The following is a 13434-nucleotide window of genomic DNA, read 5'->3' as shown; positions in this document are numbered from 1 at the left end:
GCTCATTACTCACGGTTCCCAGTGGGTAGGAAAAGCATCTCGTGTTTAAATGACGTAATTGCTGGACAATTTTAATGGTTGAGCAAAGGACACCCCCCACCTCCTTGGGGCCAGTGCTGTGAAGTAGTGGGTAAGGCCACTGCCTGCAGTACCAACATCCCGTATGGGTGTCGGTTCGAGTCCCGGCTGCTCCACTTCCTATCCAGCCCTCTGCTGTGGCCTGGGAAAGCAGTGGAGGACAGCCCAGGTCAGGGGATGGCTGTATGCAAGGATTCCTGCGCCCCACAGGCCAACATGCGCAGGGCATGAGCTCACATCCGGTGCATCCCCAGGATCGCTCCTGCGTTCAAGGCTGAGAGCTGCAGACGGAGCCTGGGGGCACAGCTGCACGGGTGTGGGACGCTCAGCTGTCTCAGGGCTGGCACCCCAGTGGCCGCTGGACCAAGAGAGCAGTAGGGCTGAGAGGGTGTGCAGGGTTGCACGATGGGAAGAGGTTAAGGGCCCAGACCATCGGGAGTGTGTTGTCGTCTTCATTCAGTGATAAGCCATGCGTTTTTTCAGCTATGCGATAGAAGGGAACTATGGAACTATGTACAGAAGTGTGTAGGGAGAGTAGAGTGTGCTGGGTGCCCGGGTTACCTCTGGGGAGGGAGGCGGGGGGTGAGGCGGAGAAGCGTAAATGTAGGTTGCAGGTGAATGGCTGTGGTCAGGATTCCGGCTTCGTGCTGGCCACACTGTAAACCGCTCACCAGAAGGGAGGAACGAGGCCGTGCGTGGACCAGTGGTCAGAGAGCGGAAGGCCGTTATGGAGTGAGGGTTGTGGTTAATACGTGCGCCTCGGATCCAAGGGAGGCCTGCCTGTGGCGCTTCTGATCGAACCCAGGGTTCAGACCACCCGGCTCTCCAGAGGGGACAAGGGGTGCGTGCTCTGGCCGGCAGAGGGCGGGCGCCACCAGGACAGGGCGCCCTGCAGGCACCTGCGCGGCGGGGCGGGGCTTGGCCCCAGGGGCTCCCCAGGGAGGGCCTCCGCCCCACCCGCTGCCCCCAGCTTTCGGGAGGAAGCAGCTGCCAGCCCCCCAGCCCCCACTTCCTCCTGCCCGAGTTCCGCCAGCTCGGCCGGGACCTGAGAGCGACGCGGGGCCCCTCCGGGCGCTCGGACTGCAATGGCTCTTCCCGGGCAGCATCCCAGGGCGGGAGGTGTTGGGCCGAAAGCGCGGGGCCGGGAGCCTCGGGCTGTGGGGTTTGCCGTACACGGGGTTGAGGGCACCGGGATCCAGGGAGGCTGCAGCCAGGCCGAGGGGCGGCACACTTCCTACCACGATGGCGATGGCGGCTGCCGGTTCTGCACGGCCCTAGGCGGCCTGGGTAGGAGGGTGTCATCACCACGGCCGCTCTCCACCGTCTGTGGACGGCGTCCCCTCCCCAGCACACACACAGACCTCCTCAACACTCACACACACAGACACACACACACACAGCGTCCCTTCCCCAAGACACACACACACAGACACATGCACAGACACACAGACACACACACAGTGTCCCCTCCCCAGCACACAGACACAGACAGCGTCCCCTCCCCAGCACACACACACACACACACAGACAGCGTCCCCTCCCCAGCACACACACACCTCCCCAACACTCACACACACAGACACACACACAGACAGCATCCCCTCCCCAGCACACACAGACAGACACACACACACACGGACAGCGTCCCTTCCCCAACACACACACACACAGACACACAGACACACACAGCGTCCCCTCCCCAGCACACACACACACAGACACATGCACAGACACACAGACACACACACAGTGTCCCCTCCCCAACACACAGACACAGACAGCGTCCCCTCCCCAGCACACACACAGACCTCCCCAACACTCACACACACAGACACACACACACACACGGAAAGTGTCCCCTCCCCAGCACACACACACACACACACGGACAGCGTCCCCTCCCCGGCACACACACAGACACACACACACACACGGAAAAGTGTCCCCTCCCCAGCACACACACACAGACACACACGGACAGCGTCCCCTCCCCAGCACACACACACACACACACGGACAGCGTCCCCTCCCCAAGACACACACACACACACGGACAGCATCCCCTCCCCAGCACACACACACACACACACACACACGGACAGCGTCCCCTCCCTGGCACACACAGACACACACAGACACACACGGACAGCGTCCCCTCCCCGGCACACACAGACACACACACACGGACAGTGTCCCCTCCCCAGCACACACAGACACACACAGACACACATGGACAGCGTCCCCTCCCCAGCACACACAGACACACACAGACACACATGGACAGCGTCCCCTCCCCAAGACACACACACACACACACACGGACAGCGACCCCTCCCCCCCACACGGACAGCAACCCCTTCCCCCCCACACGGACAGTGTCCCCTCCCCAACACACTCACATACACACAGACACACATGGACAGCGTCCCCTCCCCAAGACACACACACACACACACACACACACCCATCCCCGTAGGTGCCCGGGGACCCCTTTCTCTAGTGGGGCGGTCCCTCTGGGTGGCGGCCTTCCCACCCACCTGGTGTCTGTGCGGTGGTTCCCCCGACTTTTGGTTAAGTGAGGAATCCCCGTTTTCAGCCCCGGTCACACCTGAAACTCCCCCTGCAGCGCAGGGAAAGCAGTGCGAATATCGAGGCAGCCCGTAACGGGGTAATGGACGCGCCCGGTAAAGGCGAGGAGGGAATGGGGCTTGGCCTCGTCTCCAGGTTCCCTCCTGTGCTCTGGCTTGCTGGGAGAGCTGTGGCAGCATCTAAAAATTTTTCTTTATTTTTTTCATTTTATTTGGAATACAGAGAGACAGGCAGACAGAGACCTTCCATCTGCTGGTTCACTCCGCACATGCCTGCCGACAGCCAGGGCTGGGCCAGGCTGGAGCTGGGAGCCAGGAACCGCACCTGGGTCTCCCATGGAGTGGCAGGTGCCCAGCTACCTGAGCTGTCATCCGCCGCTTCCCCGTGCGCACGGGCAGGGAACTGGATCAGAAGCGGAGGAGCCTGGACTCAGACCAGATCCCGCGATGCGGCTGTGACGTCTTAACAAGGCTGTGCCACACGCCCGCCTGGTGGCAGGACGTAGCACTCGGCCTCGCGCTCCTGGCCTAGCCTTCAGCTGAGGGAGCGGAGCCAAGTGTTCCTCCTGGGCTGCCCGGGGGCCATCTCCCGGTCCCGAGTCCTGTGTCTGCTGCCATGGCTGGGAGAAGGCATTGCAAGGTGTTCGTACAATCTTACAGTCAGGTGTCAGCGAGCCCAGAGCACCCCTGGGAGTTCACAGGATGCAAGAGGCAACCACCACCAGCTGGGGGAAGTGGGGGTTGCTGGGGAGGACCCCCCCACCCGCAGTTTCCATGCCAACCAAAGTCTGTCTTTCCAGCTAGAAAGGAGGCCTGGGAGGGGGTGGCTCTGCTCTGGGATCCGCAGACCCAGGGGGTGGGTGGGAGCCCTGCCCCCACCTCCCAGCCCTTCCTCCCCAGAGCTGCCGTGGCTGAGCCCATCTCCCAGGGCTCCTTGCGGTCACAGGTGCCAGCACCAGGAGCCTCGCATGGCCGTATGGGGCCAAGGATGGCCCCTGGTCCTTAGGGCAGGCCCCTGCCTCCCTGTCCTGTCCCAGTGGGCCCCCTCCCTCCCCTCCCATCTTTGCTCCGGCTGCTGGCGCTGGCGCTGGGTATGGAGTTGAGGCTACACAAGGGCACGGCTGGGGCTGAGCAGCTCCAGCAAGGGCCTGGTTTTGAGTTCTCCAGGCCCAACACTGCTGAGCTGTTTGGGGACAGCGTGCGGCTCTGCTGGGCTGCACTTTGCTGCTTTGGCTTGGGTGTGATTTTTGCTTTTCCAGCCACTGGGGTCCTGCATTGCTCCCCGCCCTGTTTTTAGGGGTAGAGTTCAGTGGCGGGAAAGTGCACGCACACCCTACCACCCTCTGCGCCCCCACCGCCCCCAGAGTCTCATCTTCCCAAACTGAGCAGTCCTGAGCCCGGGCAGCCACCACGCTGCTTCCCTAGGGCCTCCGGCGAGTGGGTCTGTCCAGGTTTGGCCCTTTGTGTCCGGCTGACTTTGCACAAGGTCATGCCCTCCGGGCGTCTGCTTCCTCCTGAAGGCTGTCCCTGTTGTCCTGAGAGGGACCCAGGGACCCCACTACGGCACCCAGACAGCCCCGAGCGGCCCTTGGCATCAGGGGCTGCAGTAGGAGCACCGTGAGCTTTGTGAACTGGGAGGAGGGAGCTCCTTGGCAGCTGGCCTCTCGGGTCTGCGTCCCACGGGGCCGGGGTGCAGCTGTAGGGGACCTGCCCCTGGTCCCAGGGCCTCCTTGGTCTGCCATCATCACAGGCTCCCAGCATCCACAGCCAGGACTGCTCCCTGCACGTCTGCTCTGCCTCTGGGTCCCACAGGGCACAGTGGGGCAGAGACCCCTAAAACCAGAGGCAGGGGAGGTGCTTCTCCTGGTGTAGCAGTGGGCCCAGGGACAGGCGGGGGACCCCCTGCAGATGTGCCTAACCAACCCTGTCACTCGGCTCCTTCCGGACATGGGACCCTGCTCCCACGCAGGCAGACCCCGTTGGGTCTCCTGCATCTTGTGTTTCTAAGCAGCTCTGGTGTGAGGCCCACCTGGCTGGACCCCTGTGGGCCCCTGACCTGGGCCTAGGACCTCTTAGGCAGTGGCTGCTCTTCCAGGGGTGCGCCTTCTGAGCGCCAGCCTTGTAGAAGCTACCAAGGCCACAAGGACCCTAGGGCGCTGGCCCTGCTCCTAGGACGTCCCTGGGTGGCCAGGGAGCCACAGTGGAGCTTCAGGAGCTGAGGGGGCAGAGGGTCTGAAAGCCACTGGCATCCTTTGGAGGTGAAGGGTCCCCTTCACTGGGTGCGGGCACAGGGAGGTGGCCTCTGGCAGGGCCTGTCACAACACAGCCCAGAGCCCCTTGAGTCACTCACCCAGTATCCTGTAGGCGTCTGTGGCTGCCCTGAACCCCCAAGCTGGGGTCCAGCGGCTCAGCCCCTCCTTGTGAACCTGGTACCTCGCAGGGATCAAGCCTGGGGGCAGGGGCGGTGCCCGAGTTCAAGTCGGCTCCACTCCCAAGTCCGGCTCCCTGGGAGGCAGCAGGTGACAGCCCCAGTCAGTGGGGCCCTGCCACCCTTGGGGGAGACCTGGACTGAGTCCCCAGCTCCAGCTGCTTCGCAGGCCTCTGGGGAGTGAGCCAGGACAAGGGAGACCCGTCTGTATCTCCACCTTTCAAAGTAAAACAGGTGGCGCTCAGGTCCTCGAGTTACCTGGCCCGGATGTGAGCTGGGGGTAAGCAGGCTGTCGTCTGAGCATGTCGCCGCGTGCTGGATTCCAGGAGGGACACAGGCCTGTGCTCTGCCACAACCCAACTGGGGAACAAGGCTCCGAGACCCTGCCGGTAGGTGGCAGGGCTGGGGCCTGGTCCCGGTCGTAACCTCCTCACCTGACCTCCTTCCCACCACCCTTGGTCTGTTTCAACGTTTACTCCCAGCACCCGGGGGTGTGTGTAAGGGTCTGGGGGTTTGCCGGGAGGCCCTGTGGCCTGCAGCCGTGTCCGCTTCTTCCCACCCCGTACTCCTGGGCCCGGAGGTCACTGCCTTGCTGTGTGTGGGGTTCTCACTGAGCGGACGCTGGCTCCTACTGCTCCGTCTGACTGTCCCCTCCCTCCTCTGTCCTCCCAGCGAACGACCTGAGTGGTGGCGCTGGCGAGAGCGGCATGCTGGTGCTCCCCAGGAGGAACCAGCCCAGGGCCGGCCTCCCACGAGCAGCGGTGGGGCGGCATGGGTGCACCAGGGCTGCTGGAACCACCAGGCATGGAGGGAGGCCCAGTTCCCCCCGAGATGGGGGCAGCCCCGATTTCCTCATGTCCACAAAGGGTGCGCCACAGCCTCCCCTCCCTGTCGCCACTCCAGAGCTGCTGGGCCAGGCGTCTCTGCCCCTCCCCCTCCCAGCCCGAGGCCAGGCAAGATGGACTGTCACAGTGGACACACCCGAAGTCCCCTTCCTAAGGGAGTGAGTGGGGAACTGCAGCAGCAGGGCGTGAATATGAACGGAGCCCTCACCTGCTCAGCTCCACGCGCCCATACAGGAACCTCTGGTTCAAGTCCAGGCCGCTGTGCTTCTGCCCTCACCCTACCCAGAACCAGCACCCAGGCGTCTGCCCTCCTCTTCGAGAAAGATCCATGTAGTGATTGATTTATTTGGAAGGGGAGATCTCATCTGCTGGTTCACTCTCCACAGGCAACAGCCAGGGCTGGGCCAGGCCAAAGCCAGGAGCCAAGAACTCTGTCCCTGGCTCCCAGGGGGCAACAGGTGGTGGCTCAAGTCCTTGGACCCCTGCCTCTCACATGGGAGACCCAGATAGGGTTCTAGCCTCCTGGCTGTGGCCTGGCTGTTGTGGACATTTGGGAATTGAACCGGCAATGGAAGCTCTCTGTACCTTTCAAATATTTTACAAAACCCTGCATCTGTTTACCTACAACCTGCAGCCTGGCCCTGTTAGCATCACTCAGGGCAGAAAGAGGCAGGTTAGCAAGGTGGGCGCACAGAACATGGTGTTCAGGCGTATGCCGAACATAGCAGGTGCCACGGCAAGGCTTGGTCTCGCAGACTTCTTCCGGTTCCGTGAGAAGTCCTCTGCTGGCGGCCAAGTCAGTATTTTATTTAAAAAACACGCATTCTCACACACACGGTGCACATGGGCAGACAGGGAGTGGAGACGCGGGGTCTCCCGTGCAGGGCGCGCGTGCCTCACTTCACGCGCCAGGTGTGCGCACCCAGGACTCCCGCTCAGCAGCGGGGTCGTTGGCAGGGGCGGCGGAGGTCCCCAGAGGCTGCTCGGCCTTCCCCTCAGCAGGGCCGGAATGTTCTCCGAGGCTCAGGGACGTGCGGCGTCCAGAGAAGCAGGAGGAAGGCGCAGGCCCCTCCCCGCTGGCACAGGAACTGTCTCCGCCTTGCCTGGGGTCGCCGGGCCCCCTCCCTGCTGGCCCACGTCCTGCAGAGCCCCCAGGGGCCGCGGGGGCTGTGGCCTCCTCACACAGCTGCATCTTGGGAAGGAAACAGTAGCGTCAGGACGGGCGCCCCAAAGGCCGAGCCGACACCCCAGGTTCCATGCAGGGCACCTCGTGCCCCCGGCCAGTGCCAGCGCCAGCCTTCACTGGGCTTGCCGTGTTCTTTTAAAATACATTTGTGGGGCAGCCGTGGAGCAGTGGGTCAAGATACCATTTGGGACCCCCCCGCCAAATCCCATTATCTGGTGCCTGACCTGAGTCCCGACTACTCCACACTTGCCATCCAGCTCTCTGCTAGGGCACCCAGCAAGGCGGCAGCAAATGGCCCAGGGACTTGGGCCCCTGCCACCCACGTGGGGGACTGATGGAGTTCCTGCCTCCCGGCTTTGACCTGGCCCAGCCATGAATGCTGCAGGTATCTGGGGGCATGAACCAGAGACGGAAGATTTCTCCTCCTTTCCCCCTTTCACATAAATGAAAATTTTAAAACAATGCAGGGCGGGTGTTTGGTCTCAGGGTTAAAGACACCTGTGTCCCATATCACAGTACCTGGGTTCAAGTCCCAATTCCAGCTCCTGACTCCAACTTCCCGGTAACACAGACCCTGGGAGGCAGCAGGGGATGGCTCAAGTAGTTGGGTCCCTGCCACCCACCGGGAGACCCAAAACTGTTCCTGGCTACTGGCTTCAGCCCAGACCTGGCTACTGCAGGTATTTGGGGAGTAAACCGGTGAAATGTCACCATCTCTCTGCTTCTCAGATAAATAACAAACAAACAAAGCTGAGACATAGTGAAGTTGTTGCTTGGGACATCTACGTCTTGCACTGGTGTGCCTGGGTTTAAGTTCCAGCCCTGACCCTGTTCCGGTAGATGGTCTGCCGCCCACCTGGGCAGAGTTCCCAGCCCCCGGCTTGGGCCCGGCTACTGTGGACACTTGGACAGTGAACCAGTGGATGGGAGATTTCTGTCCCTCTCTCTGCTTCTCAAATACACACAATGGAAATCTTTAGTGATTGAAGAATGATGGAGGCTTCCTAGTGGCGCTGGAGGGCTGAGCAGGAGGGAGCCAGCCAACTGCAAGAACACATCCTAAAGCAACGGGTGGGGACCAGCATCGCCCTGTGGGTGGGGACCAGCATCGCCCTGTGGGTGGGGACCAGCATCGCCCTGTATTGGGTACACCAGCATACCGCATCGGAGAGCTGGTGCGGATTCCTGCTTCCCTGCCAGTGTACCTGGGAAGGCAGGGGGAGACGGCCCAAGTCCATGTGGGAGGCAGGGACAGAGTTCTTGGCTCCTGGCTTTGGCCTGGCCCAGCCTTGGCTGTTGCAGCCCTGTAGGGAGTGAACCAACAGATGAAGGATCCCCCCTCACCCCTTCCCTCCCTCTGTTGTTCTGCCTTCCAAATAAATGTCATTTTTTAAAAAAAGTATCTTTCTCAAAGAGGAACTACTGGGAGGGCAGATACCCAGGTGCTATTTCTGGGTAGGGTGAGGGCAGAGGGTTTTTATCAAAAAAATCTTAGCTCTCTGTGTGTGTGTTTGGAAGATTTATTTATTTGAAAGGCAGAGTTACGGAGGGAGAAAGAGGAGGTCTTCCATCTGCTGGTTCACTTCCCAGATGGCCACAATGGCCAGAGCCCATCCGAAGCCAGGAGCTTCTTCCAGGTCTCCCACAAGGGTGCCCAAGGACTTGGGCCATCTTCTTCTGCTTTCCCAGGCCACAGCAGAGAGCTGGATTGCAAGTGGAGCAGCCGGGACTCGAACTGGCGTCCATATGGGACGCCGGCGCTGCAGGCGACAGCTTTACCCGCTACGCCACAGCGCCGGCCCCCTTAGCCATGTTTTCTAGAAGCTCCACATCTCATCCTTGTCCTTAGCAACCTTAGTACGAGAAAACTCTGAAAGCCTTTAGAGGCCATAATGCTTGGGTGCCTCCTGGCATGGGGGGACGGGAGCAGCACAGAGGCTCACGGCGGCCCCACCGTGTACACTCCAGGCCCCCAAGATGCCTGGTGCGCAGACACGCGGCGCTCACCTGTGGACGACGTCACACACGAGATCTTGTAGGACAGCCACACGCTGGCCATGCAGAGGAAGGTGGCCATGAACCCGAACACCTGCAGTGGAGAGAGGGGGAGGTGGATGGGCAGCCCTGTCTGTTGGCACCCAGAAAGGGGCATGGCCACCGTCTGAGCTGCCCGCCTCGTGCCGCCTCTGGGGCCGAGAGGATGCTGCGGGAGGCAGGCGCCCTGTGTGGGCACAGGGCAGGCGGGCAGCCAGGCCGCTGGGCCTCGACCCCTGGCCCATGTCACTCGAGGTGACACCAGTGCCTGGGGTTGGGGTTCAGTTTACAGCCGAGTTGGGGCCAGTCCAATGCTGGTCACCCCAGACTAACAGAGAAAAAGGTGGGAATCGTGTATCAGAGCGCCTCCTCCCAGTCCCAGCTCTGCTTCTGACCCAGCCTCCTGCTAACGTGCCCCTGGGAGGCAGCAGGGGATGGCTCAAGTACTGGGGTCCCCGTCACCCACGTGGGAGACCCAGAAAAAGCTCCTGGCTCCAGCCTGGCCCAGCCCAGGCTGTTGTGGACATTCGGGGCGTGACCCAGCAGATGGGTCCCTTCTCTCTCTCTCTCCCTCCTATTTGCCTTTCAAATAAAGTCAAAATAAGTAATAGTTCGACTTTTTTCTTCTTGTTCAAATAGGTTTCAGTGGTGTGGTAGCAAGGCGCTCTGTTCTGGCCTGCCTTGGGCGGCACACGAGAGCCAGAAGCTGCGCCTTCACGCCGACCTCGTGCCTGCACGTGCGTAGCTGGCAGGAGGCAGAACTCAGCTGAGCAGGGTTCTCTTCCCGTCTCAGAGCTCAGCTACAAGGAAAGACGGCCGGCCGAGCTCAGGTGTCGAGGAGGAACAGGGGGCCTGGGCACGCTGTGGCCAGCAGTCGCTTTCCTGGCAGTGTGGGGTCACCAGGGCCAGCACCAGTGCGTGGCTCACAACCAGCTGGCGGCCAGAGGAGGGAGAGCTGTCAGCAAGCCTGCTCGGCTCAGGCTGCTCGCCGGGGGCCTCTGCAGTCCACACCCACACTTGCCCAATGCCCTGCTGCTCGCTGCCTTTGGTACAGTTCCGTACGACACAGGAGCAGCCCGTCGGAGCCCCGCTTGCCTCGCGGTGCCCGCTCTGCAGGACTGGCACGTTGTGTGCCAGCCCGCCCTCCAGCGGTGTGCACTGCGGCACTGAACCGCTCGTGGCCGTGTCACCGTGGAACGCTAGGCCGGGTGACAAGGTGGCGCCACTAACTGTTGCAGGTGCCCCGTCCTCACACTCCCTGAGCAGGGCCTGTCTCTTCATTCCTTCTGGAGTTCCCCAAGGCCCAGGTTTGGTGTGGGTACGAGGACAGCGCGGGATCAACGTTAGCTACTGGGATCCCAGGGCGAACATGGCTCTGAGCAGCCCGGGCTACCAGCCCCAGTGGGATTCTCCCCCTGAAACACAGGGGGTGGGACCTTCCCCCGTGCCTCCCGCCCCGCCCGCACTGTGGCTGGGCAGCTGCCAACGTGCGGGTGGCACCCCACCCTCCTGGTGACAGCCCCGGGGTGGGGGATGGGAGAGCCGGCTGTAGTGTTCAGGGGCTCGGCCGCCCCCTGCAGCCACACGGGGAGCGTTCTGTCCTGTGCTAGCCTGGGTAGGACAGATTTGGTCCTTGGGGGGATTTCAGGAGCCGATCCACTCCCGGGCCAGAGTCTGCAGAATGTAGGCAGTGTGCTACCAAAACTCAAGTTTAAAAATCTTGCCTGCTCGCCAGTGAAGCAAATCAGTACTGGCCCACAGGCACTGACCCGTAAACAGTGAGTGAAACCAGAAACCAGATGCGGGGGCCCGGCCTAGCGGCTGAGCCACTGGTCAGGACACCTGCGCCCCACACCAGACTCCCGAGCTGTCAGGCCCCACGCCGGCCCCCACTCCAGGTCCCTGCTGGTACAGACCCCCTGCCGCCCACGTGGGAGAGCCACATGTGGTTCCCAGCCCAGTCCCCGCTGCTGCAGGCGTTTGGGGGAACGAACCCGTGGATGGAAGGATGGAAGATCTCTCTGCCTCTCAAAGAGGAAAGAAATCAGGCCAGGGCTCTCTGCATCTTTAAAGCCTAGCACATAACACGCATTAGCACATACGTACACAGACGCACGCATGCGTTCTGGTTATGTCAGTCTAGCCGGGTTCACGGCTAGCACACGGACCAATTCGTACCTCTGAAATGTGCCGGCGTGTTACCTTATAGCCTGCATATCCTTCATAACGGTGAAGGTCGGACCAGAACAACCAGAACACTACTTGTTCACAGCTCCTTCCCCCCGGCCCAAAAGGGGCCCCTGCATTTTTTTCTGTTGCGTCCTGAGCAGCTGGGAGCAAATGCTCAGCCTGGCTCTGGGACCAACAGCCCACTTCCCCCTACTGCAGAGAGGCCAGGGCCGCGGGAGCCACAGCCCGGACGGCCCACCTTCCGGGGCCCTGTGGGCAAAGGTTGAGGGCTCGCTCCCTGGAGACGGGTGCCTGCTGCAGCAGGGTAGGTGGCAAGTCTGCAAAGACCCCAGAAAGCGGCCCCTCCTGTGCGCTCAGCGGGGAGCAAAGGCGCCCGTGGGAGAGGCGGCCCCTGAGGTCCCGGGAACATCCTTACCGCTCCGGCCACCAGCCTGCCCTGGCTGTTCTTCTGCGAGGCGGCCACGATGGAGGCGATGAGGAGGAGCAGGGTGCCGATCACATAGTGCAGGAGCTCCTGGGGAGAGAACAGAGCCAAGTGGGCAGGGGGCTCCGCTCCTGTGTCTTAGCCACAGGGTACCAGGAGAGACGCGGGCAAGGAGACGGAACAGAGCCAAGTGGGCAGGGGGCTCCGCTCCTGTGTCTTAGCCACCGGGCACCAGGAGAGATGCGGGCAAGGAGATGGAACAGAGCCAAGTGGGCAGGGGCTCCGCTCCTGTGTCTTAGCCACCAGCACCAGGAGAGACGCGGGCAAGGAGACGGAACAGAGCCAAGTGGGCAGGGGGCTCCGCTCCTGTGTCTTAGCCGCCAGGCACCAGGAGAGACGCGGGCAAGGAGACGGAACAGAGCCAAGTGGGCAGGGGCTCCGCTCCTGTGTCTTAGCCACCAGCACCAGGAGAGACGCGGGCAAGGAGACGGAACAGAGCCAAGTGGGCAGGGGGCTCCGCTCCTGTGTCTTAGCCGCCAGGCACCAGGAGAGACGCGGGCAAGGAGACGGAACAGAGCCAAGTGGACAGGGGGCTCCGCTCCTGTGTCTTAGCCGCCAGGCACCAGGAGAGACGCGGGCAAGGAGACGGAACAGAGCCAAGTGGGCAGGGGGCTCCGCTCCTGTGTCTTAGCCGCCAGGCACCAGGAGAGACGCGGGCAAGGAGACGGAACAGAGCCAAGTGGGCAGGGGCTCCGCTCCTGTGTCTTAGCCACCAGCACCAGGAGAGACGCGGGCAAGGGGACGGAACTGAGCCAAGTGGGCGGGGGCTCCGCTCCTGTGTCTTAGCCGCCAGGCACCTGGAGAGACGCGGGCAAGGGGACGGAACAGAGCCAAGTGGGCAGGGGGCTCCGCTCCTGTGTCTTAGCCACAGGGTACCAGGAGAGACGCGGGCAAGGAGACGGAACAGAGCCAAGTGGGCAGGGGGCTCCGCTCCTGCATCTTAGCCACCGGGCACCAGGAGAGACGCGGGCAAGGGGACGGAGGGTCCCCTCCTCCTCTGCCCTACAACGTTTCTGCAGGAGACCCAGCACAGCCTGCAGCAACCAGTGCGGCCAAGCTGGGGAGACACGAGGCCAGGCAGTGGGCAGGAAAAGGAAGCTTCTCGTGGGAGCAGCAAGTTCCGGTCCCGAGAACCTTTGGTAGATGGGTGACCCGCGGCTAAAGCCGCCACCAAGCCAACGCGCTTCTCGCAACCCCAGGCTGCAGGGTTTCAGTGCAGCTCCCGCTCGGAGACACGCAGCCCCTGAGAGAGGAGTGGCTTCCTCCCCTGCTTCAGGGCAAGTCCCGGGCTCCCAGGGTGCTGGGCCTGTGCGGCTGCCCGCTCTGTGGACGGCCTCACGGGGGAGCTCCGCAAGTCTGCTCCGGCCAGAGCCCGCATGGGGTCCAGCGTGCCTCTGTGATGGGCCTCCTGGTGTGTTCCATGGCGTTCCCTCTCCTCCTCTCCAGGAACGTGGCCCTGGCCGAGCTCTGCCAACGTGTCTCCTGGCAGGACTAAGGCCCCCTCTCCTTCCCACCTTGGCCGCTGGGCCGCCCAGGTCCGCTCCAGCCACTGCCCAGGAGCAAGACAGCAATACGGCAGCAGGAAGGCTCCAGCCACATCC

At 62.4% G+C, this 13434-nt stretch overlaps 1 protein-coding gene across 1 annotated transcript in view; it reads right to left on the bottom strand.

The window, feature by feature from the left end:
* Window positions 1–6245: 6245 nt before the first annotated feature.
* Window positions 6246–13434, bottom strand: part of CMTM7 (CKLF like MARVEL transmembrane domain containing 7) — a 50353-nt gene continuing 43164 nt past the window's right edge. Inside the window, exons 3-5 of the mRNA XM_062179495.1 lie at window positions 11765–11863; window positions 9133–9214; window positions 6246–7131 (exon numbers count right to left, since the gene is read on the bottom strand). Coding sequence (XP_062035479.1) covers window positions 7118–7131; window positions 9133–9214; window positions 11765–11863 — 195 coding nt within the window. The 3' untranslated portion in view covers window positions 6246–7117. The remainder of the gene's footprint in view (window positions 7132–9132; window positions 9215–11764; window positions 11864–13434) is intronic.

The sequence above is a fragment of the Lepus europaeus genome, chromosome 2, assembly GCF_033115175.1.
Source record: "Lepus europaeus isolate LE1 chromosome 2, mLepTim1.pri, whole genome shotgun sequence".
In the NCBI taxonomy this organism is placed as follows: Eukaryota; Metazoa; Chordata; class Mammalia; order Lagomorpha; family Leporidae; genus Lepus; species Lepus europaeus.
The sequence above is the reverse complement of the archived record's forward strand: the minus strand, read 5'-3'. Positions and strand labels throughout refer to the sequence as shown.